The sequence below is a fragment of the Dromiciops gliroides genome, chromosome 3, assembly GCF_019393635.1.
Source record: "Dromiciops gliroides isolate mDroGli1 chromosome 3, mDroGli1.pri, whole genome shotgun sequence".
Taxonomy (NCBI): Eukaryota; Metazoa; Chordata; class Mammalia; order Microbiotheria; family Microbiotheriidae; genus Dromiciops; species Dromiciops gliroides.
The window spans coordinates 44,860,527-44,879,457 of NC_057863.1; the positions used below are offsets into that span (position 1 = coordinate 44,860,527).

Below are 18,931 nucleotides of genomic sequence, written 5' to 3' on the forward strand. Positions count from 1 at the left end.
TTAGTGGGGCAGCTAGATGGCGCAATGGAGAGAGCACCGGCCCTGGAGTCAGGAGTACCTGAGTTCAAATCCGGCCTCAGACACTTAACACTTACTAGCTGTGTGACCCTGGGCAAGTCACTTAACCCCAATTGCCTCACTTTAAAAAAAAACAAACAAAGATGTATCATTAGTCATATAAAAAGAAATTCTCCTCTAGTCCAGGCTTGTGTAACTGTTTCTCTCACACCTTCAAAGGAGACGAGATGAGGACATTTGTTAGTTTTTATCACTCTTCCTCTGTAGATTTTTTTTTTTTTAGTGAGGCAATTGGGGTTAAGTGACCTGCCCAGGGTCACACAGCTAGTAAGTGTCAAGTGTCTGAGGCCAGATTTGAACTCAGGTCCTCCTGACTCAGGGCCAGTGCTCTATCCACTGCACCACCTAGCTGCCCCCTTCCTCTGTAGATTTTTCACAGCTGGAATGAGGTCTACAATCTCCTCTAAGGAGGATGAATTTAGACATGTTACAACAGTCTTCTAATCAGTTAGTGTCCATGGGAGGCACCATAGTTCAGAAAGATCATGGGGAAGCTGAATTTTAGACTCTCAGCTCCTGCCATTGATTTACTGAAACTTGGACAAAAGTCATTTTGATTCTGTGGGCTTGGTTTCTCATCTGTGAAATGATGGGATGGGAAGAGATGTAATATAGCAACCAAGAGAGCTCATTCAATTGTAGATTCCCCCAAGAGAGACACAGAATCCAGGAGGAAGGAGATGATGTTCTCTGCCCTACTCAGACCTCATCTGGAGTTGCCAGATTCTAGGTTGTAGTTGCCAATATTATGTTGTCACAATTTAGAAAGTACATTAATCAGCTGGAGAATATCCCAAAGAGGGCATTGAGGATGGTAAATTAGGGCTCTGAGTTCATGACATAAAAGGTTTGGTTGAAGGAACCATGCATATTTAGCCTGGGTTTGGGGCGGGGGGCGGAGATGTGTTAAGTGGGTTTCAGTATTTGAAGGGCTGTCTTTGGGAAGAAGGATTTGATTTGTTTGTCTTAGCTTCAAAGGGCAGAACTAGAAGTTGAAAAGATGCTGATTTAGGTTTGATGTCAATGAGTCGATCAACAAGAATGTATTAAATGCCTACAATGTTTCCACGTGCTATATGCAGTCAGCAAAAACTTCCTGACCAGTGTATGTCGTGCGGGTGTGGAACAGACTGCTTGGGAAAGTGAATGGTAGCTCCTCATTGGACATCTTTAAGCAGAGACTATATTAGCTCTCTTCAGGCATGTTGTAGTGGGGATTCTCATTGAAATATGGGATTGACAAGATGGACTCTGAGATCTTTTTTTAACACTAAAATTGTGAGATTTCGGGATCCATGCCTTCAGAGGTCCCTTTCTCCTCTGTTCTGCATTATCAAAAGAGATATTTGTAAAGTGCTTAGCATAGTACCTGGTACATAGTAGGTGCTTAATAAATGTTTGTTCCAGGGCAGCTAGGTGGCGCAGTGGATAGAGCACTGGCCCTGGATTCAGGAGGACCTGAGTTCAAATTTGGCCTCAGACACTTAACACTTACTAGCTGTGTGACCCTGGGCAAGTCACTTAACCCCAATTGCCTCATCAAAAGAAAAGAAAAGAAAAGAAAGAAAATAAATAAATAAATGTTTGTTCCTCCTCCCCCATCCCCAAAATTTTGTGGGGAAAGTGGTTTTTTAAATGTTAATAACCTTATATTATAAATCACCAAGGAATGTCAGAGTTGGATACTCTCTTAGAAACCACCTAATTCAACACTTCCTGACCAACAATGCTCTAATCAATACTTCCACCAATGGTCATCCAGCCTCCACCTGTGAGCCTTCAGTGAAGAAAAGTCCACTGTGATTCTCTGCCTCTATCATTAACCTGTACGAATGACTAATGTTTAGTGTAGCCCAAAAACCCCAAAAAGGAATCACAGTTGGGATGTAATTATATCTTTTTAGCCTTCACAAGTGCTTTGCAAATCAACTTCACATCTGCTTGGGGAGGTTGGGAGGTAGGGATGTTTGGATGTTTTGGATTCACACGAGAATACTGAATTTACTTGGGTTGTCCCTCTGGTTTAAAAGTGGATATTAGCAGAAGGTGAATTACCAAAAGTGGAACTATCACCAAGAATCTTATGACTGCCATTGGAGACCAATAAAGTATTTAACGCCATCTTGTGGAGAAAAAATGGTAGTACATGGCCATTGGAAAGGATTCTCAACCAAACTTCCTTTGGTGTGAGATATGGTTACGGATGGATCATAAGAAACTCAGATCATAGATTTAGAAGTAAAAGGAACCTCAAAAATCACCAGGTCCGGGGCAGCTAGGTGGTGGAGTGGATAGAGCACCAGCCCTGGAGTCAGGAGGACCTGAATTCAAATCCGGCCTCAGACACTTAACACTAGCTGTGTGACCCTGGGCAAATCACTTAACCCCAATTGCCTTACCAAAACCAAACCAAACCAAAACAAAAAACAGAACAAAAAATCACCAGGTCCAATGTTCTCAACTTACAGAGGAAGAAACTGAGGCCCAGGAATGTAGAGGGACTTCCTAAAAGTCATAAGACCAGAGATCTTAGACCTAGGAGGGACCTCAGAGGCCAACTAGTCTACTGCCCTAATTTTACAAATGTGGAACCTGAGATGTCTCACAATTATTCCAGCACTTTCTAAATGCTAGATGTTCTGATTCTGATTATTACTGAAGGAGCATTGGGTATGGAAGATGGTATAGACAAATGAAGCAAGAGTTTGCAAAAAATGTCGCTCTCCAGGGCCCAGCTGCCTGGCAGGAGGTGGAGATTCCAGAGAAGCTGTCGTGAATCTCCTAAGTATGACAGTAACCCCAGAAGTTGCGATATCTGCAGCTGACTCTAGTTCAATAAGTAGCATTTTAAACTAAAGAGATACTGTCCACTCTCAGATTGTTTTAATAGGGAAGAGTTAGGAATGATTAAGGTCCACAAATTCATCCAATAATCATTTAAGTCAAGAGTTTCCAGCGGGCAGCTAGGTGGCACAGTGGATAAAGCACCAGCCCTGGATTCAGGAGGACCTGAGTTCAAATCTGACCCCAGACACTTAACAGCTTTGTGACCCTGGGCAAGTCACTTAACCCTCACTGCCCCCACTACCACCAAAAAAAGAAAGTTAAGAGTTTCCAATTTCCTCTCCTTGTAAAATCTTTTTTTCCTCAGAGCTTCTAACAGTGGGCAAAAAAAATGAGCTGTTACAAATTTGGGTTTCTCTTATCTCCTCTGTTTGCTCTTTGGTTGAATTCCTAAAAGTAGCAAATCATAAAAAATCAGGACTAAGAGGCAGAGGAGCCAAAATGTGCCTGGATGGCTTGACACCAATGTGTGCAAGACCAGAGGGGGTTAATGTCTACCAAAAGGAAGAACAATTTAGCAAATTCATTAGTACTTTTTCTATTTATGGTTCTTTGAGTAAGAATGATCAGCTTAAGTGAGATCTGATGTCTTCTATCAGCATTTGAAAATGCTCCTTGAGTCTGGGTCTCCAAACATCCATGGGGTCATTCAAATACATGCCCATTGCCTGACTGACACCAATGATTCCAAAGCCAGGAAAACTTAATTCTAGCAAACACATGATTCAGCTTGTCGGCAGAAGCATGATCAAAATCTGAGTTGATAGATGCACTAATGAATCTTCCTTGTTTACAGATCTGAGGAGACTGGCACCATGTCTAGATATCATATTCCTGCCTCACCTCAGCATGGAGAGCAATGAGGCCCAGCTAACATCATCAGAAATATAAAACCCTCTGGCTAGAGCAGAGATCATGTTACAGAGCTAAGAGCAACTTTTCCTTTAGAATTGACACTGTCCCCTTGGGATCCTGGTATTTCCCCTACCACGTCAACTCAGATATCAAAGAGGTCTCTTACAATCAAACATAACCCAGGCTTTGTTTCCAGGGTAGGATGAAACAGCACTATGTACCTGAACAAGTTCTGTGGTTTAATCCAAATCACAAATGTTTTCATACGCAGAGTTACAGCCCACACTTTGAAACTGGCAGAAGCCAAAGGTATGTTCACTTCATTACTTGTGAAGCAGTATAGCGTAAGGGCTGGACTTGGAGTCAGGAAGACCTAGATTTAGAGTTACTTCTTCCATAGGCAACACAGGTGATTTCTCTGAGTTTCAGTGTCCTCATAAGTAATAATATCAATAGTTCATCCATCTTGGAGTTTTTAGTGGAGTTCAGATTAACTGGCTTCATAAACACCCGTTATTATTGTTGAGAACCACTGTTCAAAAATTATATTAAAACATAGGCATGCCCATTGCAAAGTCACTTAACTTTTCTGGGCCTGTTTCCTCATCTGTAAAATAAGGGGGCTGGTCTAGGTTCTAGCTTCTTAAACTGTGGGTCTGAATGGGGGGGGTCATGAAAAATTTGGCAACACTAAAAGGTTATTTTTGCCTATTTCATATACATGTATACCCAGGGTCACATAAACATTTCTCGTGCAAAAGGAAGCCACAAGTGGAGAAAGTTGAAAAAGCCCTGCTCTAGATGACCCCCAAGATCCCTTCTGGTTCTATCTCTGACTTGATGATCTCTAAGGGCCCTTCCGAGTCTTGATCTTATGACCTCACACCTGGATTACTTCAGTAACCTCCTAACTGCTCTCTCTGCTTCCAGTGTCTTTCCCACTCAGCCTCATGCTGGCATTCAAGCCTTCTACAGTCTGGCCAGTCATTCAGGCAAAGTGGACTGTTCTCTCTTCCCTGATCAAACCTGCTACGTCTCTATCTCCTCACTTTTTCCAGTACGAGCCATTCCAGCCACCTAAAAGGTGCTGTGGTGGGGGAGGGGTTGGCTGCAATTTCATCAATGCTGGAACTCCTGGTGAGGAAATTTCCCCTATGAGCTTAGATTGGCACCTATTATGCAACTTAGAATCTTTGGGAGCTGCTGGAGGTGGGGGCGGGGAGGGGATACTGAGAGGTTAAGTGTCTAGAATCACATAGCCAGCAGGTATCATATGTCAGACTTGAACCCAGATCTTCCTAACTCTAAGGTCAGCACATTTCCAATTCAACAATCCAACAGGCATTTATTAAACACTTTCTATGTACCACACATTATGCTGGGTACTGTAAACATGCTTGTTGATTTGGGGGGGGACGCCCACTAAGCAAACAAAGTACATGCTGTCATAGAAAAAGAGAACCACACCCCCCACTTTGTCTGTGCCCATGGATGATGTTCCATTTGCCTATTACTAGTTGTGCCTCTCATGTCTCCAATACAATAGAAGGTAAGTTCCTTGAGGGCGGGGACTTTTTCATTTTTGTCTTTGCCATTCCAGTGCCCACTATCATAGATGTCAGTCAATAGCAATGGGTTTGAATGTTTGTTTTTGTTTCAATGGAGACCCAGATTCAGGAGGCACTGTTAAATATGAACATTTAAGTGTAAGGAAGAGGGGCAGCTATGTGGCGCAGTGGATAAAACACCGGCTCTGGATTCAGGTGGACCTGAGTTCAAATGCAGCCTCAGACACTTAACACTTAGTAGCTGTGGGACCCTGGGCAAGTCACTTAACCCTCGTTGCCCCACACACAAAAAAAAAATGAAAAATTTGGGGCAGCTAGGTGGCACAGTGGATAAAGCATTGGCCCTGGATTAGGCAGGACCTGAGTTCAAATCCGGCCTCAAACCCTTAATAGTTACTAGATATGTGACCCTGGGCAAGTCACTTTTAACCCTCATTGCCCTGCAAAAACAAAACAAATAACAAAAAAACAAAACAAGTGGTTAAAGCACTGGCCCTGGATTCAGGAGTACCTGAGTTCAAATCCGGCCTCAGACACTTGACACTTACTAGCTGTGTGACCCTGGGCAAGTCACTTAACCCCCATTGCCTACAAAAAAAAACAACAACAAAACAAAACAGTCAATTGATGCAGTAAGAACCTGCTTTGGCCAGAAGCCTTGGTTAATGCAAACTGTTTGCATGCCGCAGCTGGGCAGAGATCACAGAAAGGCGGAACTGGACTAAAGGTAGGGAGAAACTTCCCAACAATTAGGATTTTGCCACGGCAAAGAGGGCTGCCTGGGAGGGGAGAGGTAACACGCTCCCCCTCAGTGGAAACCTTCAAGTAGATGCTGAATGACCGCTGGTTCAGGATGACACAGAGGGTTATTGGTCAGAAAGAAAATTGGATGAGCTCATTTAGGAGCTCCCTTCTAATTCTGAGACTCTGATTCCCTGAAATCCCAGAAACACTCAGGATCCCAACTCTGACCTAGAAGGAATTTCAGAGGCCATCTAGACAAACTCCCTCATTTTTCAGATGAATAGACTGAGGTCTGTGGAGGTTAAATGACTGGGCCAGGGTCATGCAGATGGCAATTGGCAGAGCTAGATTCTATGGGGAAGTGTCCTTGTGAGAAGGGACCTTAGCATACATTGAGCCCAACTCCCTTTATAGATCGGGATTTTATATAAATTTTATAGATGAAGAAGCTGAGGCAATGAGCAGTTTGGGGACCAGGGTAGAGGAGCTGAATAGGTGCTTATTGGTTGAATTGACCTATTAAGCCAAGAAATACCTTTTGCTTATAGCCACAAGCACAGGGTCACCTGAGCCCTACCAGACTGTAAGCTTTGGCGAGGCAGGGGCCACGCGGGTCTTTTTTTTTTATCACCATGTCCCTTAGAGCCTGTATCATCTATATCTATATCACGATAGATCCTTAGGAAACTTGTTGAATTGGATAGAACAGCATGGAGGGAAGCCCAGCTTCCATGAGACTGTACAGTCTTAGCCAAACAGCAGGTGGCGCGCTTCTCTCTGAGTCCACCATCCAGACAAGTCCTGTTCACTGACATGAGCAGGGGGGATTAAAACACAACTCCCTCCTGAATCCAAGTTTAACACTCTTTTGGATACACAATGTACCTTCAACCCAGACATTAAGGCATCAATAATTATATTCATTTTTGTTTTATTGTGATAGTGAACTCCCAGTAGGGAAGCTCCCTCCACTAAGGCTCATCTAACTTGTCCTACAACTTTGAGTCATAGAAAGTCCCTTGGGGGTACTGAGAGATTAAATGTCTTGCCCAGAGCCACACAGTCAGTTTACGTCAGAGGCAAGACTGAGTTCTCCTTGACTAAAAGGCTCTCTCTCCATTTGCCATGAGCTGCCCATGGTCACAGGAGTATCGGAAGTGAAATTTGAACGCAGCCCTTCCTGACTGCTGTTGAGAACTCTACACACTTTATCTAATCAATCCTATGCCTCATTTTATTTCTTTGGGCTCATCCCAGTTCCCAGGTTCCCAAATGACCCAAATGTCCCAACGACTTGAGTTTTTAGATAAAATTCTTGTCATGACCATAGAGAAACTGACCATTGATCTCAATATGCTTCCAGTTATGAACACATACATTGAACCAATAGAGCTCCAGCAAATGAGGTGAGAACTCTTGGCTGTAATATCAACCCCTCCACATACTTACCAGGAACTGGAAGCAAGTTGTTTTGTTACCATATTTTAATTGCTCTTCATATAAAAATGGGAAGCTATAATTTGGAACTGTCCATAGAGCTTTGGGATGCTGGAGTTAATGTCCCTGAGATATTCTGAACTCCCCTTGAGAAATAGTTATGGTGTGTGGCATACTACAAGGCAGTAGTATGACTATGAATGACTTTGAACCAAGGCTTTTATTTCAGAGACATGGAATAAACTCATTAATTTTTTTTTAATGTTTGCCAAATTAATGAATGAAGTTAACAAGGATAAATGTAAAGTCTTACACTTGGGTTCAAAAAACAGTCAACTTTGCAAGTAAGAAATGAGGGAAGCATGGCTAAATAACAAATCCTTTGAGGAAAAACCAAGTGTTTTAGTAGACTATGAGGCATCAATTACAATAAACATTTAATTGCCTACTGTAAACCTGGTGCTATGTTAAATACATGAAGATACAAATACAAAAAACAAGACAGTTGTCCCTGCCCTTTTTGTCATTGATTAAGGTGGCCAAAGGAGGGAATGCTATCTCAGGCTGCATGGAGAGAGTACTCTAGGGGGCAGCTAGGTGGCACAGTAGATAAAGCACTGGCCTTGGATTCAAGAGGACCTGAATTCAAATCCAGCCTCAGACACTTGATACTTACTAGCTGTGTGACCCTGGGCAAGTCACTTAACCCTCATTGCCCCTCAAAAAAAATAAAGAAAAAAGAGAGAGAGTACTCTGCCCTGGTCTGACCACATCTAGGGTAATAAGGTCAGTCTGAGGTGCCACATTTTAGGAAGCACAGTAAAAAACTTAGAGTCTCCAGGGGAAGGCAACCACTATGGTGGAGGAACTTATCCCATATGAGGACTGGGTGAATAAAGTGGGGATATTGAACCTGGAGAAGAGAAAGTCTTGGGGGTGGATCTCAATACCTGTCTTCAACTATTTAAAGGGATGGCATGAGGAAGATGGAGTAGCAGTTGTTCTGCTTGATTCTCGAAGACAGAACTGGGAGTGATGGAGATGAAAGTGGGGAGAGGAGGAATGTTCCATCGAGGCACATTTAGGCTTGATGTTGGGAAAAACTTCCTAACAATTAGAGCTGTCCCAGGAGTAAATGGGGCTTCCTTAGGAGATGGATTCCCCTTCCCGGGAGGGCTTCGAGCAGAGGTGGAAAGACCACTGGCTGGGGATATAGATAGGATTCTTATTCAGATACAAGTTGAATTAGAATCCTTCCAAACTTGAGATTCTATGTGAAAGTTTAGGAAGGAATTAAAATCATTTGAACCCAGTTACTTAGTAATTACCATCCAATTCCATGACTTAAAAAGTTCTATGACTCAAGCCAAGTACTTGAGTATAAGCTGTGATCTCTTCAATGAAGGCACTGCCCTTCTGGTCCAGACTGAATCTCATGCATGCTTTCTCATCCTGTGTGATTCTTACCCATACTCCTCCACAAATCCTCCACAGAGCATTTAACCAACATACCAGAGATCCACCTCTACATTTGTTGCTCAGAGAGGACCAAGACATCAGGGTGATGTCATGACTTGTAATGAATTAGATTTAAGTGAGAGAGGGCTGTGCAAGGTCACCAACCTCCCTCTCTCCTCCAGAGCCATCTGGGACCTGTGGCAAGATATATATCAGGACAACTGAAGATGGCCCTGGATGTTTAAGGCAACTGGGGTTAAGTGATTTGCCCTGGGTCACACAGCTAGTAAGTGTTTGAGGTCAGATTTGAACTCAGGACCTTCCAACTTTAGGGCCAGTGCTCTGTACCACCTAGCTGCTCCCTCTACATTTGTAGTGGTTTATGGATGCCAATCCAGCCCTCAGAAGGTCCAATGGATAGAGACAAAGGGCTTGGAGTCAGGAAGACCTCAGTTCACCCCTTACTAGCTATGTGACCCTAAGCAAGTCACTTAATCTGCCTGGGTCTCCGTTTTCTCATCTGTAAAATGAGGGGATTGGACTAGGCTAGCTCTAATACCCCTTCCAGCTCTGAATCTATATTCCTGCAATCAATTCATGACTGACACTTTACTGGGCCTCCTCCTTTTCCAGCAATATATGCCATAGGGTGACAGATCACCTCCATGGGGAGGTAGGCAGTGAACACAGATGTCATCAAATCCAAGCCTGCTGTTGGGTCATGAAGGTGAAAGCCAAGGGCAGCCCATGCCCCAATCCCATGAGAATCCTGGCCTCTCTAGCAGCGGGGGTTCCTACCAGGAATCACTGCCAGCCAGGTGGCTTAGAAATCCTGAAAAGATTCTGGGAATCTTGATCTAGAGCCAGGAAGGACTTGGAGGCCATCTCTGCCACAAGAAGACACATTAATAAGCATCTAAAGCCACATCTTCTGACTCCAACCCCAGGGCCCTTTCACCACCAGTGAGCATCCTGAGCTCCATCCAGCTTCCTTGTTCCCTGCTGGCAGACACCGAAACCACACATGGCCAAGAAGGGAGCCATGACCTCATTGTCTAGCTTTGCCTGGTTTAAAAAAACAACACCCTCCACCTTCTGCTGCACAGCTTGCTAATATCTCTGCTCTCTGACTCTCTCCAGGCTCACAGAGAGTTCTCTTGGGGAGCTGTGAGGCCATCTTCCGCTAAGGGTCCTGAATCGGGCTTCCTAGATGAGCCAAAGGAAAGGCCACGCCCAGCTCCCCAGCCCATTATTCCCTTGATTCTAAAATGAGACCACCCCTGATTCCTGCAAACCCTGCAGAGAGAAAGGGAAAAGGCTGTGATTGTTAAAAAACCAGCCTCGGAGTCAAGAAGGTCATATGTCTTCTCTGTGCCTCAGTTTCCTCACCTGTAAAAAGTGTTGGAATTGAAGACCTCTAAGGTCCCTTCTGCCTATGATCTATGGTCCAGTGACCAGGTTCAGGACCTGCTCCTGACCCATACAAGTCCCAGTGTCCCCTGCAACTCTCTTAAAGACCGTAATCTACAGAGGAGATGTCAATCAGTGTTGGTATAGGGGGCTTGGAAGCTCCTCACACAGATGAAACCATGGGTCTAGATGAAGCGGGAAATGTACTCAATATCCTTATAGAATTTAAAGGGATAGACAGCACAAGGTTTTTTGGTGGCCCAGCAAGAAAATACTGACATGATTTTCCCTACGATTGGCAGCATGCCCTGCTCTATCCTACCTAATCCAGCCCATTTTCCAGGAACAGCAGGAATTGTGGTATAGTAGAAGAAGAGCTAGACCTGGTGTCAGGAAGACCTGGGTTCAGATCTTGACTCAGACACTAGTGAGGGACCACAGATAAACCACTTAATCCCTCTTTCTCTCCTCATCTATAAAATTAGAGGGTGGGACTAGATAGCCCCAGAAATCCCTTCTGACTCCAAATCTATAATCTTAGGGATAATAATCAATAGCCTTTACATGGTCATTTAAGGTTTACAAAGCACTTAACAGATAGCCTCCTCTTATCTCCCAACAACTTCTTATGTGAGGCAAGTGTTCTCGTTGTCATACCTATTTTACAGAAAAAACCCTGAGGCACAGTGGAGTTAAGAGGCTTCCCCATGGGAGAGGGGGAGCTCGGTGGTGCAAAGGATTAAGCATAAGCCCTGGACTCAGGAGGACCTGAGTTCAAATCAGGCCTCAGACAATTGACACTTACTAGCTGTGTGACCCTGGGCAAGTCACTTAACCCTCATTGCCCTGCAAACAAACAAACAAAAAACACAAAAAAGAGGCTTCCCCATGGATCCACAGCTCTTAAGCTTCAGAGGTAAAATTTGAACCCAGGCCCATCAATCCCAGTGCTCTCTCCAGAGAATCAACTGCCTCAATTCTTAGGAACCAAATGCAAACCTAAACCAGCCTAAATAAATTCCTGGGCATAGATCTCAAGAAGTCAAAGACAGAAAGAAGCATTCCATCACTACTAAAATATTTATAACAGCACCTTTGAGGGTTACAAAAAAAAATGTTTTTCAGGTCCTCCTGAACCCAGGCCCAGTGCTTTATCCACTGCACCACCTAGCTTCCCTCTATAACAAAGTACATGCTTATTGATTGTGGGATGACTGAGCCACCTGTGGCATATGAAGGAAATTAGTAAGGAATGAGAAGCACAAGGAATTCAGAGAAACATGAACTGATGCAAAGTGAGAGGCAGAACCAAAAGAACATTATAAACAACAGCCACAGTAGTATCCATTTAAAAGGACTCTAAGGGGGCAGCTAGGTAACACAGTGGATAAAGCACTGGCCCTGGATTCAGGAGTACCTGAGTTCAAATCCAGCCTCAGACACTTACTAGCTGTGTGACCTTGGGCAAGTCACTTAACCCCCCTTGCCCCGCCAAAAAACCACACACACACAAAAGGACACTAAGGGGGGCAGTTAGGTGGCACAGTGGATAAAGCACTGGCCCTGGATTCAGGAGGATCTGAGTTCAAATGTAGCCTCAGACACTTGACACTTACTGGCTGTGTGACCCTGGGCAAGTCACTTAACCCCCCATTGCCCCACCAAAAAAAAAAAAAAAAAGGACACTAAGGGAGCTGAAATCTATCTGATTCATTGCCTGGACCAATCTTGATCCTGGGAAAACAAATAATGAAACACACTTCCTTCTTCCTGGTAGGGAGGTGAGGGGACTATAGATATAGAATAGACTCGAAGATGTGGAACTGGTGTCAGTTGGTTTTACTCAACTGTTGTTTTTTTTTAACAACACAGCTTCTATCTGGGAAGAAGAATCTGGTACATAGTGAGAAATATAAAATGGTAAAAAAAAAATTTTTTTAAAGAGATAAACATAAAATGGTGTAAAAACAAAAACCCCAAAAGACATCAATAAAACTTTAAAAAAAAGAGAAAATGAAAAATGGCCAAACCTCTTTGACTCATCATTGGTTTTTTGTTTAGTTTTATTTTATCAGGACAAAGTTTGGATCATTCCACTTTCCCTGATAAAACAAGACCTGAGCTTCTTACTGGGCTGCAGTGCCAGAGGCTAATTAAGTACATGGTACTTTCCCAGCTGTTGGTGACAGCCCCATCTTCGTCCACCTTCCTCCATGCTCTACTGTGCTATGTGTTTGTGAGTGTGTGGAATGTGATGCCAACATTTCGGCGGCATGCTCTGATGGTTCTGTGAGGCAACGGGCTACAGAGAAAAGAGCTTGGGCTCAGGAGCCCTACCAGTCCAGATCCTGCCTCTGATTCTTTTTTTTTTTTAATTTATTTTAATTAATGTTTTTTTTTTTTTTTAGTGAGGCAATTGGGGTTAAGTGACTTGCCCAGGGTCACACAGCTAGTAAGTGTTAAGTGTCTGAGGTCAGATTTGAACCCAGGTACTCCTGACTCCAGGGCCGGTGCTCTATCCACTGCGCCACCTAGCTGCCCCCTGCCTCTGATCCTTAATAGCAATATGTCTCTTTACTAGTCCTTTTTGACCTCAGGTTCCTCAACTACAAAATGGAGATAACAATACCTGCAAAACCTGCCTCACAAGGTAGTTTTGAAATAATTGTTTAAACCAACACTTAAGAGGGAGAAATATTTAGGAGATAGAAAAGTCACTTCTGGCCCACACCTCCTTCATCCCCTCAAAGCTTCCTGTTTCCTGGGACCTGAGGAATTAAAGGGGAGGGTTAGATAATAACCACTCAGCTCTAACATTTTCTAATGAACTTTTATTACCAAGACTGGGCTCTTGAAGAATTTATTAGGAAGATAAGATCATGGCTCTGCAGCTGGGAGGGTCCTCCAAGGTCACAGAGTCCAAGCTCTTCCTTTTACAGAGTAGAAACAGGCCTGGAGAAGTGACTTAGGATCATAAATGTAGAGCTGGGACCTCAAAAGCCATATCCCTTCATTTTACAGATGAGGAAAGAGGTTCAGGGAGGTTTAGGAGACCTGTCCAAGGTCACACATGTAGTAGTTATCTCAAGTAGAATTTGAACACAGGACTTTTGATGCCACATCAGTGTTCTTTCTACTCTACCAAAGCACTTACTCTGTACAAGACACCATAATGGGCATTAAGAATACAAAGCCAAGGGGTGGCTAGGTGGCGCAGTTGGATAAAGCACCGGCCCTGGATTCAGGAGTTCCTGAGTTCAAATCCGGCCTCAGACACTTGACACTTACTAGCTGTGTGACCCTGGGCAAGTCACTTAACCCCATTGCCCCATTAAAAAAAAAAATTATACACTAAAAAAACAAACAAACAAAAAACAAGAATACAAAGCCAAGGGGCCAGGTAGGTGGTAAAGTGGATAAAGCACCAGCCCTGGAATCAGGAGGACCTGAGTTCAAATCCAGCCTCAGACACTTGACACCTACTAGCTGTGTGACCCTGGCCAAGTCACTTAACCCTCATTGCCCCACCAAAAAAAAATAATAATACAAAACCAATATAGAACTGTGCATACCCTTTGATCCAGCAATACCACTGCTAGGTTTATATCCAAAGACATCCTCAAAAAGAGAAAAAGACCTATTTGTACAAAAATATTTACAGAAGCTCTTTTTGTGGTGGCTAAGAATCAGAAATCAAAGGAATGCCCATCAATTGGGGAATGGCTAAACAAGCTGTGATATATATGATGGTGATGGACAAGCAGGATGATTTTAGAAAGGCCTGGAAAGACTCGTATGAAGTGATGTATAGTGAAGAGAGCAGAACCAAGAGAACATAGCAATATTGTTTGATGAAGAACTGTGAAAGACTTAACTATTCTCAACAATACAATGATCCAAGACAATCCAAAAGAACTATCGATGAAACATGCTATCCACCCCCAAAGAAAGAGCTGATATTGATGGAACACAGACTGAAGCATGCTATTTTTCACTTTCTTTCATTTTTTTCTTTTATTCAAGTTTTCTTACACAAAATAACTAATATGGTCATGTTTTACATAACTATATATGTCTAACCCATACCTGATTGCTTGCTGCCTTGGGAATAGGGGAGGGGAGGGAGGGAAGAAGGGGTAAAAATTGGACCCAAAATTATAAATAAAAATGTTTATTACTTTAAAGAAAAAGGAAACCAATGGTAGATCAGAGGAGTGATTATCCCCCATTTATATTATATCTATCTGACATGTACTTGGTTTGCATTCTCTCTCCCCATGAGAATGTGAGCTCCCTAAGAGCAGGAATTGTGATTTCTGTCTTTGCTTCACCAGGGCTTATTGTACCTGGTATATAGTAAGTACTTAATAAATGCTTATTAAAAATAAATAAATAAATGCTTATTGATTGAGTGGTTGTTCATTTTCTCTGCCTCCTTTTGCACCCTTTTCTGTGTCCCTTTCTAGGTGGTCATGAAGAGAAATGCTTAGATGAAACCAAAACATTTCCAGTAGCAAAAAGTTGAGCCCAGGGGTGAGGTGGAGCCAACTCTCTCTAGACCCTCACTATTCAATTTCTATCACGAGTATCTATTCCTCAGAAATTGGCAAACACAATAAGCCGGGACTTGCTTTATCATTCTGTTGATTGTCTAGACTTAAGAAAGTGTAAATAATGCAAATTAAACTAAAAGTATGTCCTGTGTACAATTTTTTTTCTGGGAAAGATGGTTGTTAAATATTGATCAGTCCACTGCTAGTCGAACCCATTCATTTGAACCTACCCTCTACTCCCCAACGTAGGTAAACAATGGCATATACCAGTCCTGGGTTTGGATGTAGGGTGTTTGTAAGAGTGGGGAGGGTGCTCATCAAGATGTTCCCTAGGTTGAGATTTCTTAGCCTGTTTCCATGGTGATGGAGCACCACTCTTACCTGACAGGATGGCGAATTGTCTGTGGAGTTGTTCTATGATATCCACTGCCGCGAGGGGCCGGATTTCCTGCTGCATGATTTCATCTGCAGAAGTGAAGGAGAGAGAAGAAAACCTCGGGTGAGTGAAAGCTTCCACAGTTACTCAGAAATGGCAAGAAATAAAGGATAGAAATCCTGCTTGGAAAATTATTCAGGATTTGTCATAGACTCTGCTGTTGTCAGATGATTCTTCTGATAATATTGAAGTTCAGAGAGGCTGGAAGAAAGTCCTGCCTTCAGTTTATCTACTGCTTTGTTGTTGTTGTTGTTATTCAGTCATGTCTGCCTCTTTGTGACCCCATTTGGGCTGTTCTTGGCAAAGATACTGGAGCAGTTTGCTATTTTTTCCCTCCAGTTCATTTTTCAGATAAGAAAACTGAGGCAAACAGGGTTAAATGACTCGCCCAGGGTCACACAGTCAGTAAATGTCTGAGGTCAGATTTGAATTCAGGTCCTCCTGACTCCAGAGCCACCACTCTACCCACTGCACCACCTAGCTGCCCTATCGCTAATGAGGAGGGCAGACTGTTTTGGAGCAATAAGCTGAGACAAGATCTCAGAAGAGGATTTTGGTTGGGTTTGAAATGTTCTTTGGCAAATATCTACTGCTAAGTATTTGCCAAAAAACATTTCAAACACACCAAACTTCTCCTCCTAGATTCTGTCCCATCTCACTCCTTCCAAAACAATCTGCCCTCCCTCATTTCTTTCATCTTCTTCTAACTCTGTACCTATACCTCTCAGAGTAAGAGACTGGAGGGGGGATAGCTCCATTTTCAGTTCTTCAGGGAAAAAACAACACGTCTTTTGGCAGTGGTCCTCAGGCTTTCTTTCCCCCTCAGCCCAATTCAGAAATGATTGCAGCCATTCTCTCTCTGTGCTGGAAAGGAAGAAGTCAAGAACTCTATAGCTTCCTGTTGAAGGAAAATAGCTGGCGCATTCTTTATTATGAGGGAGCAAGGGAGGGGAGGGGAACCTCAGGAAACGTAGTTGAAAGCTCTGGGCTTGGAAAGACCTTGGTTCCCTTCCCAGTTCTCATGCTTAGTGGCTGGAGGCCTCAGTTTCCTTGTTTGTAAAATGGGATGTTGCTGTATGTAGTGCCTCCCTTACAGGGTTGTGAAACTCAACATAGGAAATGTATCTAAAGCACTTTTAGAAACCATAAAGGGCTATTGAAGTACCAGCCACTATTATTATTGGGGGTTCTAGCGTTATAGATGTGACTCTAGAAGGGGTCATGGAGATCATTGAGTTTCTCTTTGCTCACAGAAGAGATGATTCACATAGTAGGTTGTTTATTGATTTACTGGCTAGATCACCAGTCCTCTTTGGCATCACTCCCTCAATCAAGTAAACACACGTGTGTTAAGCATCTACCATATGCCAGGTACAAAGCCAGTCCCTGCCTTCAAGGGGCTTACAGTCTAATGGATATCAAAGAACCTGTGTGATCTTGGACAATTCACTTAACTCAGAGCCGTAACCTGGGTAGGGCAATCAGGAATTCACCTCAGGGTACTGAATTGTAGTCCTTCAGTAACTAGTTAGCAAGAATAATCATTTCAAATAGTACCCATCTTGGCTGCATCTTAATTTGTGGTTAGGTTGGTCTAACTTATGGTGTCCTCTCTCCAGAGTGGCCATTTCCCATCTCTCTAAACAGAGAGGGCATAGGGGCAGCTAGGTGGTGCAGTGGATAGAGCACTGGCCCTGGAGTCAGAAGGACCTGAGCTCAAATCCAGCCTCAGACACAACACTTACTAGCTGTGTGACCCTGGGCAAGTCACTTAACCCCAATTGCATCACACACACAAATATATTAAATTGATTAAACAGAGAGGGCATGTTTTGTGCTATTGCCCCAGGTGATATTTGTAGTGTTTACCCTAGGCAAAGACATTTCTAATCACAATCCTCTTTAACATTTAATTTTTATTGACATTTTTTGCATTTATGTCACTTTCATTTCCCAATAGATTCTTCTCCTTCTCAAAGAGCCATTCCTTGAACTATCTCTTACAACACAAATTAAAAGAAAAAAAGTTTGGCAAAACACATCAGCCAACTGTTATAGTATGCAACATTCCATACCCATCCACCCACCCACCTCTGCAAAGGAGGAAAGGAAGACCATTCTCAAATCTCTTCTTTGGGGCCAAATTTGGGCATTATAATTTCACAGCATGTAATTTGGGGTGAACATTTGGGGGGGTCATTTTCATTCTTTCCTTTTACACTGGAAAAGTCTTTGCCTGATAACATCTCTGGCTTCATTCCTCTGGACCTCAGTTTCCTCATTTGTAAAATAAAGGTACTGGACTAGGTCACTTCCCAGGTTCCTTCTAACTCTACAAAATAAATAATTGTTATGATCACTTATGGAGGGGATGAAAGGAGAAATGAAACATGCCTGGAATCTAGCATAATTTGTGTTGGGTGAACCACATGTAGGAGAAAGAAAAAATTCCCAAGCACCACAGAAATGTCTCTTGTCAGCGGCCACAGCCTTTACCAGAAGGAAATACAACCTTCATTGCAATAACGCTTTCTGCTCCGGGCCCATATTTCTCCATATTCCATCATCTCTTCCTTCTCTGCCTCAGAGCATCGGGATGAACTATGATCAGTTTAGAGAATTAAAACAATGTGGTACCATCTCATGCTACCATATCCTCCTCCAGAGACTCATCCCTGCTCGGGAAGCTTGTGTCAACCCCTGTTGTCCCTAGAATAAAATACAAACCCTTCTGTTTGACATTTACACAAGAGGCAAAAGAGAGGCAGCTTCAGAGCCAGGAAGCCCTGGGTTCAAAACCCACTTGTATTATGGAGTCCTCTCATCAGAGGCAGCATTTGGTCTGTACCATGAAGTGAACTCAGGGAGTCTGAGCACAACTCTTCTGAAGGAGGTGGCATTTAGGCAGTCCTTCAAGGGAAGCTAGGGGTTCTAAGAGGTAGGACTGAAAAAAGAGAACATTCCAGGCATGGGGGCAATACAAGGCGCACAAGTGGAAGAGGAAATGTCCCATATAGGGAAAAGCAAAGACCATTTTGGGTGGATTATCGAATATGCTGAGGGGGAGGGGGGCATAATGCGAAATCAGTCCCAAAGGATGGATTCCCCCAGTTATTAGTGTCTCTCCAATTTGTGTTTATTTTGTATGCTTTGTATTTCATTATGTAGTGCTCCTTCCCACCCCACCCCCATTCTAATTCATCGCTCAAGAGATGAATGCCCCTATTCAGGATATACTATATATCCGAACTCCCAAAACTAAAAGCTTACAAGCCCCCATCAGGGCACTTACCTTGATTAATCAACAAAGGGACACAATTAGCTCAAAGCAAAGGTATTTGCCAAAACTACATAATAAAAAGAGTAGCAATGAAATATCTCCTCCATAGAGTTGGGGAGGGGCACTCTCCCATAAATATAGTATCAGTAGGAAGAGTAGACACAGAGTTCAGAAGTGGAGAGGGGCACACACATGGGCAAGGCATATAGCCAAGGCATGTCAGAGGAGCAGTAACTCATGTTGCTGATTCGACTGATGGCTTCTAATC

The 18,931-nt window shown here is 43.2% G+C and overlaps 1 protein-coding gene across 5 annotated transcripts in view; it reads right to left on the reverse strand.

Moving 5' to 3' along the window:
- The window catches only part of MCF2L2 (MCF.2 cell line derived transforming sequence-like 2), a 375,955-nt gene that overhangs the window by 277,423 nt on the left and 79,601 nt on the right, over window positions 1–18,931 (reverse strand). For all 5 annotated transcript variants that reach the window (XM_043992226.1, XM_043992225.1, XM_043992228.1 and 2 more), the window contains exon 2: window positions 15,329–15,412. In XM_043992226.1, coding sequence (XP_043848161.1) covers window positions 15,329–15,412 — 84 coding nt within the window. The remainder of the gene's footprint in view (window positions 1–15,328; window positions 15,413–18,931) is intronic.